Source organism: Dendropsophus ebraccatus, chromosome 9, assembly GCF_027789765.1.
Source record: "Dendropsophus ebraccatus isolate aDenEbr1 chromosome 9, aDenEbr1.pat, whole genome shotgun sequence".
NCBI lineage: Eukaryota > Metazoa > Chordata > Amphibia > Anura > Hylidae > Dendropsophus > Dendropsophus ebraccatus.
The window spans coordinates 117,684,295-117,698,780 of record NC_091462.1 but is presented as its reverse complement, the minus strand read 5'-3'; the positions used below and the strand labels follow the sequence as shown (position 1 = coordinate 117,698,780).

The 14,486-nt window shown below is 45.0% G+C and overlaps 1 protein-coding gene across 1 annotated transcript in view; it reads left to right on the top strand.

Moving 5' to 3' along the window:
* Positions 1-4,242: 4,242 nt before the first annotated feature.
* The window catches only part of LOC138800588 (uncharacterized), a 29,762-nt gene continuing 19,518 nt past the window's right edge, over positions 4,243-14,486 (top strand). Inside the window, exons 1-2 of the mRNA XM_069982373.1 lie at positions 4,243-4,670; positions 10,898-11,024. Of these exons, the coding sequence (XP_069838474.1) occupies positions 4,349-4,670; positions 10,898-11,024 (449 nt within the window). The 5' untranslated portion in view covers positions 4,243-4,348. The remainder of the gene's footprint in view (positions 4,671-10,897; positions 11,025-14,486) is intronic.

The following is a 14,486-nucleotide window of genomic DNA, read 5'->3' as shown; positions in this document are numbered from 1 at the left end:
CTTAGTGGGGGGGGGGGGGGGGGGGGTGTTATCACAGACTGGGGAAGGAGGACTTGATCCTCTGTATTCTACATATAGTTATTACCTGACTGCAGAGAAGTGATCTCTACAGAAAAGAAAGTGTGGCTGTGCAGGGAGGGGGGACTGTGACCATAACTTATTGTGAATGGTGGATCCTGGGTTATTTCTATAGTAAGGTCAGTGTAGTCCTGTCTGTGATAATGATGATCAGACTGCGGCACAGACCACGGCCGTAAACCCACAAACAATTACGTGTTTGCAGGAGAGTCCTTGCACAGTTATTTCCTCTTCTGCACAGATAGTTTTTCCTCTTAGGATTTTTAGAGTTAATCCGCACTTTAGTAACAATTTCTAGGAAAAACCATGTGGGAAGGTCATGTGACCAATGCTCCATGCATCCTTTGCATGTGATACACCAGGGGTTTTAACCCTCACCCTTTAATTATATCATGGTTAATAGTTCTTGCTTGTAATATATTACAATTATTAAACAGAATTTTCTGCCCATGTGTGCCGTCTGTGTGAGGGGACGTGAAAACACAGATGGGGCATACAGCTTCAAAAACAACATGTGCATGACCGAGTCAGCTCTGCTATAGCCACCTCATATACACACACTGCTTTTGATACTTGTCATATATTCCTCACAGGAGCAGATGCAGCAGAGCTGGCTTGTACATGGCATCTAAAGTTTTTGCAGCACTATGCTCCGTCCGCTTCTGCTACATCTACTCTGTCTCCGAGGAGCTGGAATCACTTAGATAATCCTCTTACTTAGGGGATAGGATAGGGGGTAGCTTTAAATTGTGGAATACCCCTTTAAAGAGACCCATTGTATCAGGTAGGGGATCACTGGGGGAACGGTTGTCATCATGGCTGGATGATCTTTTGCAGCCGTTGGTCCAGCGTACCCCAGGTTACCTCAAGGATACGGGGGCCGTACTGCAGGCTTTTTCAGATTTCGAGTGGCACAGTGACCTCCATTGGCTGGGCATGGATGTGGTGTCCTTATACATGATCTGGAAATGGAGCCACTTGATTACCACCTTAGGAAACACAGTTTCTATGATGAAAATCTACAAATTTTCATAAAATCGGTGGCATGGTTCTTAATGACACATAATTACTTCCAGTGCTATGATGTATATTATTTGCAGTTGGCAGGAGTTTCCATGGGGGCTAAACATTCACCTTCCATGGCAAACGTAGCCATTGCTTATTGGGAAGAAATGTACATATACACACACAAGAACCCCTTTGCAGAGTTTATACTGTGGTATGGCAGGTACATAGATGAGCTGCTGGTGGTCTGGAGCGGTCCAGTACCTGCCATACCACAGTTTATGGAGTAAACACATAATGGAGTAATGCCAGGACACATAGAAAGCCCATGTCAGGCAACATCACTCTGCATGCTCAGAGCTGCCATCCGCCCCATACAATCAAATCCATCCCTGTTGGGGAAATGATGCGTATAAGGGGCAATTGCAGCATGCTAAATACATAGAATACAGAATGTAACATCAGTCAGGATAGGCTCCGCAAGCAGGGCTACCCAGAATGGAGGGCCAGGATGAAAGTGGATAACAGGGACAGGAAAGAAATAGGAGAAAAAATGAACACAAAGACAACAAGATGAGTAATAAGCCAGTACTGGTCACAAGGTACAGTCCACAATTTACCAACATAAAAGATATCATTCAGAAAAATCTTTACATTTTACAAGGGGACCAAGTGCTAGGTGAGATTCTCAAGGAAGGTTGCAGCATAGTCTCACGGCGTGCGAAGACTTTGGGGGACATGTTATCCCCCTCAGTGCCAAGGACGAATATAACTTCACAAACTCTCATGCAGAGGGTTCTACAGCTGCGGCAAATGCAGTGTGTGTCGGTATGCGACACAGAGCAAATATTACAATGGTAGTGGTAACAAGCAAAGATTTGCAATCAAAAATTTCCTAAATTGTGATAGTAGCTTTGTGGTATACATCATATATTGCACAGTATGTGGGATGTACGACTAGGCGACTCCGCACACGCATACTACAGCATATATATGATGCTGGCCACAGTACTAGAAATGTATCAGGTGCGTGGATTTCATGCGGTTCTATGCTATAGAAAAGGTTCCTCCATTACCCAGAAGGGGTGACAGGAGGAATAGGCTGCAAGAAAGAAAGGCTTTCTGGATTTTCCAGCTGGAAACCTGTTCACCCAATGGGTTAAATCAGCGTCGGGAACTGCTGTTACATTATTAAATATATGTGCAACAAGTAATAGCTCCTTACAATTTCAGATGTTTGACATGTTAAGTGTTGATACAAATGATACTAAACATGTAATATAGCCTAATGTAAGTAATGTTAACAATGGCACTTATGTTCAGTCTGTCCCAGTAGTATTGTTTTTAACTGGTGATGTTGGTTCTACTTCACTTCACCCATAAACATGTGTAACATATCTAGTTCTGACGTCAGTAAGGGGTGGAGTTTATGGTTTAAAAGCCAGCTCCATAGTGAAACTCATTTGTCATGATTAAGGATGCGATAGCACCAGAAACGCGTTGACATCTATGTGTGAATACTGCTGATGTATCTGTGGTCTTATGGGTCCCAATAAACAAGTCTAATTCACCTGCAAACACGCTGGTCCTGTGTATCGTATGCAAACGCAGCAAGTATACATTATACACATGTTATTGACGGTCATCCAATATTTTACTATAGGGCCACGTCCACGTTATTATTATGTGTGCCCCATCCTAATAGATAAAGTTATAGTTAGAGTGCAAACGTGACATTGTATAGTTAGTAGTTCTCTAGCAAATACACAGCACATCGTCTATATAGCGTAACCAGCACCGCACATGGTCCACCTCGCGCCTGCCATCACTCTAAAACATCCAGAGAACCCTAGGAAGAGGTTTGCGTTTAAAAGCCGTGACCACTTCAGAGACATTTCAGCATCTCTGGTCCTCTCAGCAGCCATCTGAATCCACGAATGACTGACAACCATTGCGAGAGCCAAGAGAATCCCAAGAAGTGAGCTCCTACAATGGTCCCAATGGCGGTCACCTACAACACACATCTGGAGTTGCTGAGGGGAGCAGTAGGAGAACTATATCCTATATTACAGAAGGATGACTACCTAATATTTCCAGACCCTCGGCGTCTGTGATTTAGGCAGCCCCCAATCAGAGAAGTATCATTGTACGGAGATCACTATCTTCCCCAACAAATCCAGGAGACTGAGATCAGGAATGACTACTGTCACATGGATTTATGTCATGCTATGTCATGTTACCTCTCTATTCCTGTGTCCTGCACCATCACTTGTCTATGTTACCTCTCTATTCCTGTGTCCTGCACCATCACTTGTCTATGTTACCTCTCTATTCCTGTGTCCTGCACCATCACTTGTCTATGTTTCCTGAGATTAGGAATGACTACTGTCACATGGATTTATGTCATGCTACACCACTTACCGCATGTGCCCCCAGAGCTTGGAGGGCCATAAAAAACCATGGATCAGACCTCTCTCACACTCCAAGCCCTGCTCCATCAATTTACAGCCCCACTGGATAATCTTCCCCCAACATATTGATATTTCTTTCTATCACCTATGTTACCTCTCTATTCCTGTGTCCTGCCCCCATCACTTACCTATGTTACCTCTCTATTCCCGTGTCCTGCCCCCATCACTTGCCTATGTTACCTCTCTATTCCTGTGTCCTGCCCCCATCACTTGCCTATGTTACCTCTCTATTCCTGTGTCCTGCCCCCATCACTTGTGTATGTTACCTCTCTATTCCTGTGTCCTGCCCCCATCACTTGCCTATGTTACCTCTCTATATGTGATATGTTATTCTTGTCTTATACCATGTCTAATGAAGAGGCCAGAGCTGTCGCCTCTGGAACTCACATTTTGTCATCATCTTTTTCAATTTGCCAATAAAAGGGATCAACTACTGAGAGCTCCCGCTTGCTTTTCACTTCTATCCAGGAAGCTGTGTGTGACTGATAAATTGGTTGCACCCAAGTATATTACTTATAGGCAGAAGAAGAGTTGTATAAAAGAGGCAAAGGATAAATTCCCCCAATGTCCTTAATACATCACTATGCACCATGTGTGTGTGTTTTTACTCCACCCTACTTAAGTATTTTTGTCAGGTCATATAAATGGCAGAACTGCACGAAATCCCTTTCACTTTTGTTTTGTTAGAGGTGACTACAGTTTTGTGGTATACACAGAAGCAGCTCCACATTACAGAGTAGCTCCTGTATATACATACATATATATAGAACCAGCTTCTCTATACAGAACCAGCTATGGATTCCCGAGCTATGAAGGATTATATCAGGACCTTTAGCCTGGATAGCTGCACCCATGGGAATCAGGGATACTCCAGGGTTCTCCTCCAGCTCTTCGGTTACACCGGTCATGGGAAATCGTCCTTCATCAACTCCTGTAAGTACGTGGTGGATGATGATGGAACATACAAGGTCCATGCTAAGGTGGCCGGGTCAGAAGAGAAGCCAGAGACCATGATAAGAAATGCGTACAAGCTGACCGAGACCATCACCCTGGTGGACAACCGAGGATGTGTGAAGATGAATAAGGATGAGACTGGTGCCATCTACGCTCAGCTCGGTGAGTCCAGATTTTATTATAATTTCCTATAAGATAGGAATAGAGAATAAATAATATATTTTTGTTCAATTCTTCCTCTGCACTAAGTATACTCGCCCCCACTTCCTGTCCTGTTTTTTCCTCTGCATTAGCTAAACCCCACCCCCACCCCCACTTCCTGTGTTCTTCCTCTGCACTAGCTAAACCCCATCCCCACTTCCGGGGTTCTTCCTCTTGACTAGCTAAACCCTTTCCCCACTTCCGTTGTTCTTCCTCTTCACTAGCTTAACCCTGTCTCCACTTTCTGTGTTCTTCCTCTTCACTAGCTAAACCCTGTCCCCACTTCCTGTGTTCTTCCTCTTTACTAGCTAAACCCGCCCCCAATTTCCTGTGTTCTTCCTCTGCACTAGCTAAACCCTGTCCCCACTTCCTGTGTTCTTCCTCTGCACTAGCTAAACCCTGCCTTAACTTCCTGTGTTCTTCCTCTGAACTAGCTAAACCCTGTCCCCACTTCCTGTGTTCTTCCTCTGCACTAGCTAAACCCTGTTCCCACTTCCTGTGTTCTTCCTCTGCACTAGCTAAACCCTGTCCCCACTTCCTGTGTTCTTCCTCTGCACTAGCTAAACTCCGCCCTAACTTCCTGTGTTCTTCCTCTGCACTAGCTAAACCCTGTCCCCACTTCCTGTGTTCTTCCTCTGCACTAGCTAAACCCCGCCCCCACTTCCTGTGTTCTTCCTCTGCACTAGCTAAACCCCTCCCCCACTTCCTGTGTTCTTCCTCTGTACTAGCTAAACCCCTCCCCCACTTCCTGTGTTCTTCCTCTGCACTTGCAATGTTCCAGAACCCATGTGCCATTGCGGTTCTGTAGGTCGGCACTGACAGTAGCCATATGCTGGGTATTCTGTGGATGGTAAAGTGTTTATTGCATTCAGACTTTTAGTTTTTTTATTGTATTTTTTATCCTGCTAAAGACCCTCCTCTGTATTGCAGCTTATTAGAGGCCAGTCTCAGTGTCTTTCCATGTCCTCTCCACCCACAGGAAAGCTCCCTGTAGACCAGGGGTCTCAAACTTGTGGCCCTCCAGCTGTTGCAATGCTTAGCTTTGGCTGTCCAGGCATGATGGGAATAGGTAATACGGGGATTAGTTGCCAGGATAGGGTTACCCTTTTTCCTTGTCCTTTGGTCTGCTCTGGGCTGCCCTGTTATGATCGGCAGCTGTTTAGTTTATTTTCTGCCAATGTGGACCGTTCCTGGGTTTACTGCCCAATAATTTAGCTGGTCCTGAAGTCTTGCCCCTGCACTCTGCCCTGTCCTTTAAACGACATATTCAGGCCCTGACCACCTCCTGCCGCCTTCACCTCAAAAACATTTCCAGAATCCGCTCTTTCCTCACCCCTGACTCCACCAAACTGCTGGTCCATGCTCTCATTATCTCCCGCTTGGACTACTGTAACATCCTCCTCTCTGGCCTTCCAGCTAACTCCCTTGATCCCCTCCAGTCTATCCTTAACTCTGCTGCCCGACTTATCCACCTTTCCCCTCGCTTTGCCTCAGCCTCTCCCCTCTGCCAATCCCTCCACTGACTCCCCATTGCCCAACGTATTGACTTTAAATTGTTGACCATGACATACAAGGCAATCCACAACCTGTCCCCTCCGTACATCTCTGACCTGATATCCCGCTACCGTCCCTCACGCAACCTTCGATCCTCCAGTGACCTCCGTCTCCGCTCCCCCCTTGTTCGTACCTCGCACAACCGCCTCCAAGACTTTGCCCGAGCCTCCCCCATACTCTGGAACTCGCTACCCCGACACATCCGTCTCTCATCCACCATCAAGTCCTTTAAAAGTAACCTGAAAACCCATCTCTTCAAACAAGGCTACAACCTACAATAACTCTGCATCACACTTGAATGGTTGCACTTTACCTCCTGTTTCTCTCCCTATACCCCATAGATTGTGAGCCCTCGCGGGCAGGGTCCTCTTCCCCCATGTACCAGTCTGTCTTTTGCCTTCATGTAATGTTTTCTGATCTTGTATTGTTCCTGCCTGTTGCCTATCTATTGTATAGCGCTCTGGAACTAAGGGCGCTTTATAAATAAATAATAATAATAATAATAAAAGTTACACCTGCGCTACGAGATAGAATACGTAGGCTCCTAGCAACTTTGCTCTATCCGAATCAGCTCCTCTTTTTATCAGGATACTGCCTTGCACTTTAAGAGGCTGGGTTCACACGCTGTAACTGTGCGGCTGTATTTTTTATGCGGCTGTAAATGTGCGGGTGAAACTCCGGCCGTGGGAAAAAATAGACATGCGGCTCAAAACATACGGTCATTTACTTGGAAATCTGGTTCAACTAGAAATAACAAATAAAATGTTAAGAAAGTGATGGAAACACCTCTGGATGCAGGGAAAGCAGGGAACACAGTTTACATGAATCGCTATTACCGGGGTTTGCGATCCTCTGCAGTATGCCGATGTCTCTCATGGTTAATATATTGAATTAATAAAACACATTTTCTTTGTAATAAAGTCCCTTTTATTGTTCAATAATTAAATGTAAACGATTCCATCATTTTGCAATTAAATATACTGTTAAAATAAATATATATATAAATAAATGTATATTTATATATATATATTTATTTTTTGACAGTATATTGAATTGCACAATGATGGATTCGTTAGAATTAAATTATTGAACAAAGAAACTGTATTTATTTAAACGAAAATGTGTTTTCTTAATTAAAAAAAAAACACATAGGGTCCCCCCTATTTTTATAACCAGCCGGGTTAAAAACCAAACGACAGCAGCCTGGTAACACCAGGGTGGGAAGAGCCATTGGTTTAGGCCCTCCCCAGCCTAAATCTTACCAGCCTGCTGCCGCCCGGTCCAGGAGCGCCAATATTGACGCTCCGGGACCACTGGCACCCGGCTCTTCCCAGTACCCCTGGTGGCATTGGGTACTGGGGTAATAATAGGGGGTTAGTGTTAGCCATTTTATACCGGCTAACACTAGGCCCCAACTTAGTAATGGATTCCGTCTATTAGACGGCTTCCACTACTAAGTCTAAAAAGTAAAGAAATAAAGACAAGACACAAGTAAAAAAAAATATTTTATTCAAATAAAAACACCCCCACACCCCTCATTGACCATTTTATTTAAAAAATTCAAAGAACAACCGCTGGTCATCGACGTAGTCCATGGAATCCGACGTAATCCCCAGGATACCGATATCTGAAAAACAAAAAGGGAGAAACACACAAAAAACACACAAACAGGAGCACAACACCCATCATTGTGAGCGGTGTTGTGCACCTTACAGTATGCAGCATCTTTACAGATCGCTGCTTACAGTCTGACCCCCAAGGGGTTAAGGGAGGATGTATTGCATCCCCCTTAACCCCCGGGGGGCCAGACTGATGTCAGACTGCACCCATCCCAGCAAGGAAGGGGTTAACTCACCCCCCCTTCCTTGCTGGGAGGGGTGCAGTGCTGGGGAGGGGGTGGGGAGAGCTCTATACTCACCCCGATGTGTCCTCTTCGCTGGTCCGCAGCACAATGAAGTCACTGTACTGCGGACCGGCTCATTATATGTGCGCTCAGCCGAACAGCCAATCAGCTGAGCGCACATATAATTCGAAATGTTTCTTCTAATAATGCTATTGTGACAACATAATTAGAAGAAACATTTGATGTTTTCATTAAAGTAAAGTGATGATTAGTACAGAAAGCTCTATTGCCGGCATATGAATTACCGGCTTATGGAGCTTCCTGTACTAATTAATATTTAATGAATAAAACACATTTTCTTGAAAATAAATTCAGTTTCGTTGGTCAATAATTTAATTCTAACGAATCCATCATTGTGCAATTAATTATACTGTCAAAAAATAAATATATAGATAAATATACATTTATTTATATATCTATTTTTTTTAACAGTATATTTAATTGCAAAATGATGGATTCGTTAGAAATAAATTATTGATCAACGAAAGTGTCTTGATTACAAAGAAAATGTGTTTGATTAATTTAATATATTAACTATTAGAGGCATCGGCATTCGGCATCATTGCCGGCTATTTTTGAAGTACTCCGTACGGACCGCCTGTCAATCCACGGCCGCATATTCAGCCGCAAACAATGGTCTTGTTCATTTTTTACGGGTCCGTTTACGATAGGGCCGTAGATTCAGAGATAGTGTGCACTGTGCAGCCGCATATCCTATACTTCCCAGCATACACACGAACCATCAAAAATCCCGCCGCACAATTACAGCCGCAAATACAGCCGCACTCTTACAACGTGTGAACCGAGCCCCGGCTATGTTCACACGGGGTAAGAGACCGGCCGTTCCTTACTTAAGTACCGGCCGGATGATCTTTCCGGCCGCAGGGTTCTGCTGCGGGCACATCAGCGTGTTCCTGCATCAGAACCTCCCACAGCACACAAAGAAGCAAGCGTCCGGAGCAGCTCGCTTCATTGTGTGAACTGACAGGTCTTTCAGCAGCCGCAAATCACTGACAGTTATTTGCGGCCCCGTACGGGATTTCCGCCGGAGCGTATACGATGTGTATACTTTCCGGCCGAGATCCCACTGAAGATAAGGCTATGTCCTCACCACCCAAAGTACGGCCGTTGTTGCCGATACTTTTGCCGTACTTTTACGTAGTGTGAACATAGCCTTAGACTTGTTCTCAGCATGGGTTGGGGTTTCTCTGACTTGTGCTCTCCCTTGAGTAGCTTAACTGCATAGTGTGTAGAAGTGCTGCTTTGAAGAAACTGGTGTCTACGTCTCTCATGTGCGTCTGCTCTGCACAGGAACCTGTAATGACTGGAGTCATGGATCCACTGGACTGTCACCAGCAATGGCGTAAACCGCACCAGGGAGCTGGAGTCTAAGGGGCCGCTTGTCTTCACCAGAGCCCACTGCAAGGCGGGATGGACTGCGGCAGGCGACCCCCAGGTCGCTACCCCTTGGGGGGCGAGGTGTAGCAGAAACAGTAGGCTAGCAGGCAGGCAGCTGGACACACGGACACAGTCACCGCAAGTGGCAGAAACAATGTACAGGAACAACGGGCAGCTGGGACTAAACACACTAGAAAGCATGCAGAGGCTCCAACAGGGACTGTAGGGCAGGTGTACTTTTATAGGGACGTGATTGGTGCACACTGTAATTAGGGACGTACTGTCCCTTTAAAGCTGTGACAGCCGGCGCACGCGCGCCCTAGGAGACAGGGACGCGCGCGCTGGCCGGGACAGGAAGAAGCAGGAACACGGCAAGGTGAGGCGCTTGCCAGAGCCGAAGAGACAGCACGCCTGACCCCAGCACATGGGCTCCGGCGTGCGCTGTCAGCAGGGAAGAGGGGCAGTGGCAGTGGCGGCGATCTGCAGCACGGGATGCCGCCGTGGCCCTGACAGAACCTAAGACTGCGGACTAGTTTTGGAGTGGGGATCTGGCAAGGCTGGACCACAGCAGGGACCAACTTGTCTTGCGTCTTCTCTACATGGAAACCACACTAAGACTGGGTGTATACTTCCTCTCCCCATGTGACAAATTCCTACAGGAGGTGTAATGTCCCCTGTGAGTGGTGGAGAAGAAAGCATAAAAAGAAAGGAGCTTAGAGATAGGTAGAGAAGAAGAGAAGGTCCTCACTGATGTACAGATTACAACACACAGTAACCATTTAGTTACTTGCAGCTGTGCAAGATACAAGTACAGTTACATACAATATTGACATCTTGTGGCAAAAATTAGGTCCTACGTCACTATCACAGTTACTTGAAGTACAGACTTTTGTGAGGGGTGTAGCATACTAGTAACACCCGTGGTGGGATACCACATGTCATTGCTTTTTCTTGTTTAGTAGTGTGGACCTCTGTGTTAAGGACATTGAGTTGTATCGCTAAAAATTATTGATCAGATTTTTGTGGTTCTTTGGTTGTAGTACGGTTGGTTAGTGGCTGATATGTCACAGCCATCTGCATGTGTCTGCGCAGGGTGGAGCAGCTCACCAGGCCTATGCTTGTAAAGTCAATAACATAGTGAACTCTGTACTGATAACAGACGCCCTATGACATGTGACATAATAATCCTCAGCTCGAATGTCACTGTGTCAGCTGAACTCAAGGCCGCCAACAAAGGAGAATTGCTGGAGGATCAGTCAGAAGATATTCAGGGATTATCATATTATATTTGGGGGGGCATCACATCTAATTTTCTTTTTTTCTATTGTCGCAGGTAACTTTCTCCCCCTGGATAGTGAAGTCACGTGGCAGACTGAGTTTAATGACATGATGGAAATCCTGCTAAACGCAGAACGACAGGAGCAGTCAGTAGTCTTTATTGTCCCGGTTCTTGTCTACAGGTAAGTCTCAAGGGAATATGTACCATAGATGTGCCATGGCCTGGGGTGCTTAGGTGGTATACAGCAGGTGGGAGTTTGGTGTTTAACGCCACGGTGGCCAGGAGTGGCGTTACACACCCCGGACACAGGCACACAAGGTAGCACAATGTGCGGGTGTAGGTGCGGCAGATTAATGAGCACAAAGTCCAGCACTTAACCAGACAGTGACGTCAGTGCAATACAAAGTATAACAGGAAACAGCTCACTAGGTGCAGGTATAGGTGACGGAAGTGCTTGAGGTTCTGACTTGAGCAGAAACTTGACAGGAGAGGTATAGCTGGTTTTAGAAAAGTTGTAATTTTAGAGGTATAGGGGGCCATGTTAAAGACCTTGTCCAAAGTAGTAGTGTACTCTGCCAGGATAGGTAGAATAGTCACTGAGTGTACAGTAGAGAATCCTTATACGTACGGTTAGAAGCACAGTACAGAGAAGACCGCCTATTGCTAAACCAGTTCAAAGAGTGCCAGGTTTGGTAGTAAGAGCCCCAGGCCTTTACAGCTGGGTGAAGCTAGCTCCTCAAACCTTCCCAAGGTAGTTGAGCGAAGATCAGTAGGATACGTCAGCTTAGGCTCTTTGTTCTACTGGGGATCAGTCTTTTGACTTTTGTAGACTGTCCTGACTGTTCAAGAAGGTTCCCAGGTGTAGACAAGGTTGATGAGATAAATCCAAAGTATTAGGAGAGTAAGAAGTTTTATTATAGTCAGAGGAGTTGGGCATTTCCATTGTGAGCAATAGCAAGCCTGACAGCCAAGAGAATATGTACTGTATATGCAAGGAGAATGTATGGGACAATATAGTGTTAGAAGCTACATTTGTCAATACAGTAGGTCATTAAGCAGGTGTTAAACATTGGGGGGGGGGGGGGGGATCTAATAACAGAAAAATTAGGTAACTTGGTTGGTCAGAATTTTGTTTGCTCTATCACCACGTAGAAGTTTTGTACTATTTCCATGTGTGGTGAGTCCCCGGTGTAGTGTTATATCGGTGGATCGGCTGGTCACTTGCTAGATGGTGATGTGTGAAAACACTTCTTTGGCGGTTGGTCGAGATACAGCCGGACCTTGTAGTGTGAATTTGTGATGCCAGTGCCTGAAGGGCACACAGGTGTGATGGCACGCCTGCTTTTAGTTTTAAAGGCCGGTTGTACCTTTTCCCCTGTGGTCAGTGTCCTGCCGGGTTGCTACTGGGTCCCTTGGGTTAGAGTGATCACGAATGGCCAGACTGGTGTAGTGACCCTCCCAGGCTATCGGAACTGCCACCCACAAAAAGGGGAAGTGTCCCAAGGTTGCGGTGTGTGCTGTGTCGGTGGATAGTGAAAAATCACAGAGTCTCCTTAACATAAGGAAGGCTGGTTTACTAATTGCAAATGTGCAGCAGGTAATAAAGAGTGCGACGCGTTTCGAGCGCATGCGCACTCTTGCTCACTGATAACTCCACCCCACCACATTACTTACTTAAATACCCTACAAACAGGTGCATTTCACTAATGTGGAGGTGAATAAATGAACATATGATATGCAGTAAGTACTGCCACAAGACTTTAGCACATTCATTTTGCAAAATATATACAGAAATTAATAACAATAACATACTAGAACAATGTACTAAAGAGATAAGAGATGGACCAAATGATTATAAATTGCTTATTAACACATCAGAAAAAGAATTATGAATACATAGGAGAGTAAATAGCTGTAACTATAAATATAATTCCAATTTTAGTCATTTCTAATTCTACATATATATAGTCAGCACTCCTATGTGTCCATACTACACTTCCCAAAAAACACACATCTTGTATACTATAAATACGTGTATATCATGCCGGGTAAATGTGTGTAGAGGCAAGGAAACAATAGGATGTAAAAACAACAACTGCAAAAAATGTTTAAGAAAAACCGCTATGTGTTGCGTTGTGTGTGAACAAGAGGTAAGATAACAAAGATGAAACAAACTCACTATTGGCGAGACTCTCTGCGTGGCTGGATGGCTTATTACAGCCACTAGTCAGGCGAGTTCCGGGATATTTGCAAGATTCCCTTAGTGACGTCACATGGCAGCCAGAGTGGCACTGGCTTCATTATACACATCCATTCCATGGTCAGTAGCATTGAATGCTCTTGAGTTTCACTTACAAAAATATGGTCAGTATACTAAAGAACTTAATGAATTTATTGTTGAAGTGACACTTTTGAACATGAGGCCCAAGAATTAGAACAAAGATTACGAGCAAGAGGATATAGTAATTTTCATTGTGATAGAGCACAACATATAGTCATTAAAAAAGATCGTCAAACACTAATTCAGCCTAAACATAAGTCATCTAAAGACAAACAAAATTTTTTTCCTAAACCAGTATTGTCACTTACATACACTCCACTTTTTAATAGTATAAAATACATTATAAGGCTAGGTTCACACTACGCAAGCTTCCGGCCGTAGTGCGCTCCGTGAATATGCGGCCGGAAACTTACGTAGTTAGCGTACAATGCAAAGTATACGATCCTGGCCGCACAGTTCGCACTTCGTACGAATGTACGCCCGGATCGTATACGGCGCCGTAAGAAATGAACCAGACCATTGTTTCTGGCCGGAAGGCTGTAACTTACGCCCGTAGCGTATCGCGCGGATCCGTACGTAGTGGTGATTTCTTCATTTTTCCACTCTTCTATGCCGATCCAAAAGGTTCTGTGGGGTGTCCGCGGCTAGGCGAAGATTTCCAAGTAAAAGACCACTGTCAGATCGCTTCGTAGGGGGCTTGGGAAGCGAAAGTAGACTACGGGCGTACGTTCGCATTGCGTACACATTGCGTACGCATCCGGCCGCACATCGAATATTCGCACACCCGTAGTTTCAGCCGCACATGTACGGCGCCGTACGAAATGCGTACGGATTCGTATGCAGTGTGAACATAGCCTAAAGAAGCATATACATATTTTGCAGGAGGATGATAAGTTGGCTGAATTACTGGCTCAGGGTTGTGCAGTTGTCCCCAAGAGGGCTAAGACCCTTGAGGACATACTGTCTCCGAGTTTGGTCCAATCGGAAAAGAGGTCTCCGACATGGCTAAGCGACTTGGCTTTTTTAAGTGCGGTACTTATCCGTGCCGCACTTGCACTTTTGCTAAAGTTTGCAGTATATTTCACAACAATTCTAATTCCAAACAATTTGCTATTAAACAACATATAGATTGCAATTAAAAGTTCGTGCACTGGAACATCTCAATGACATTACTGGAAATTTACTAAGAAATAAATCAGGTGCATCATTACATTTCATCAATTGTCACCATTCCAACCGCAAATCTTTCATTATTTATGGCATTGAAAAAATTGTGCCATCAGCAAGAGGTGGAGATATACATAAACATCTATGTGATCGGGAAGCCTTTTGGCAATTTACCTTGGGCACACGTGCCCCGGA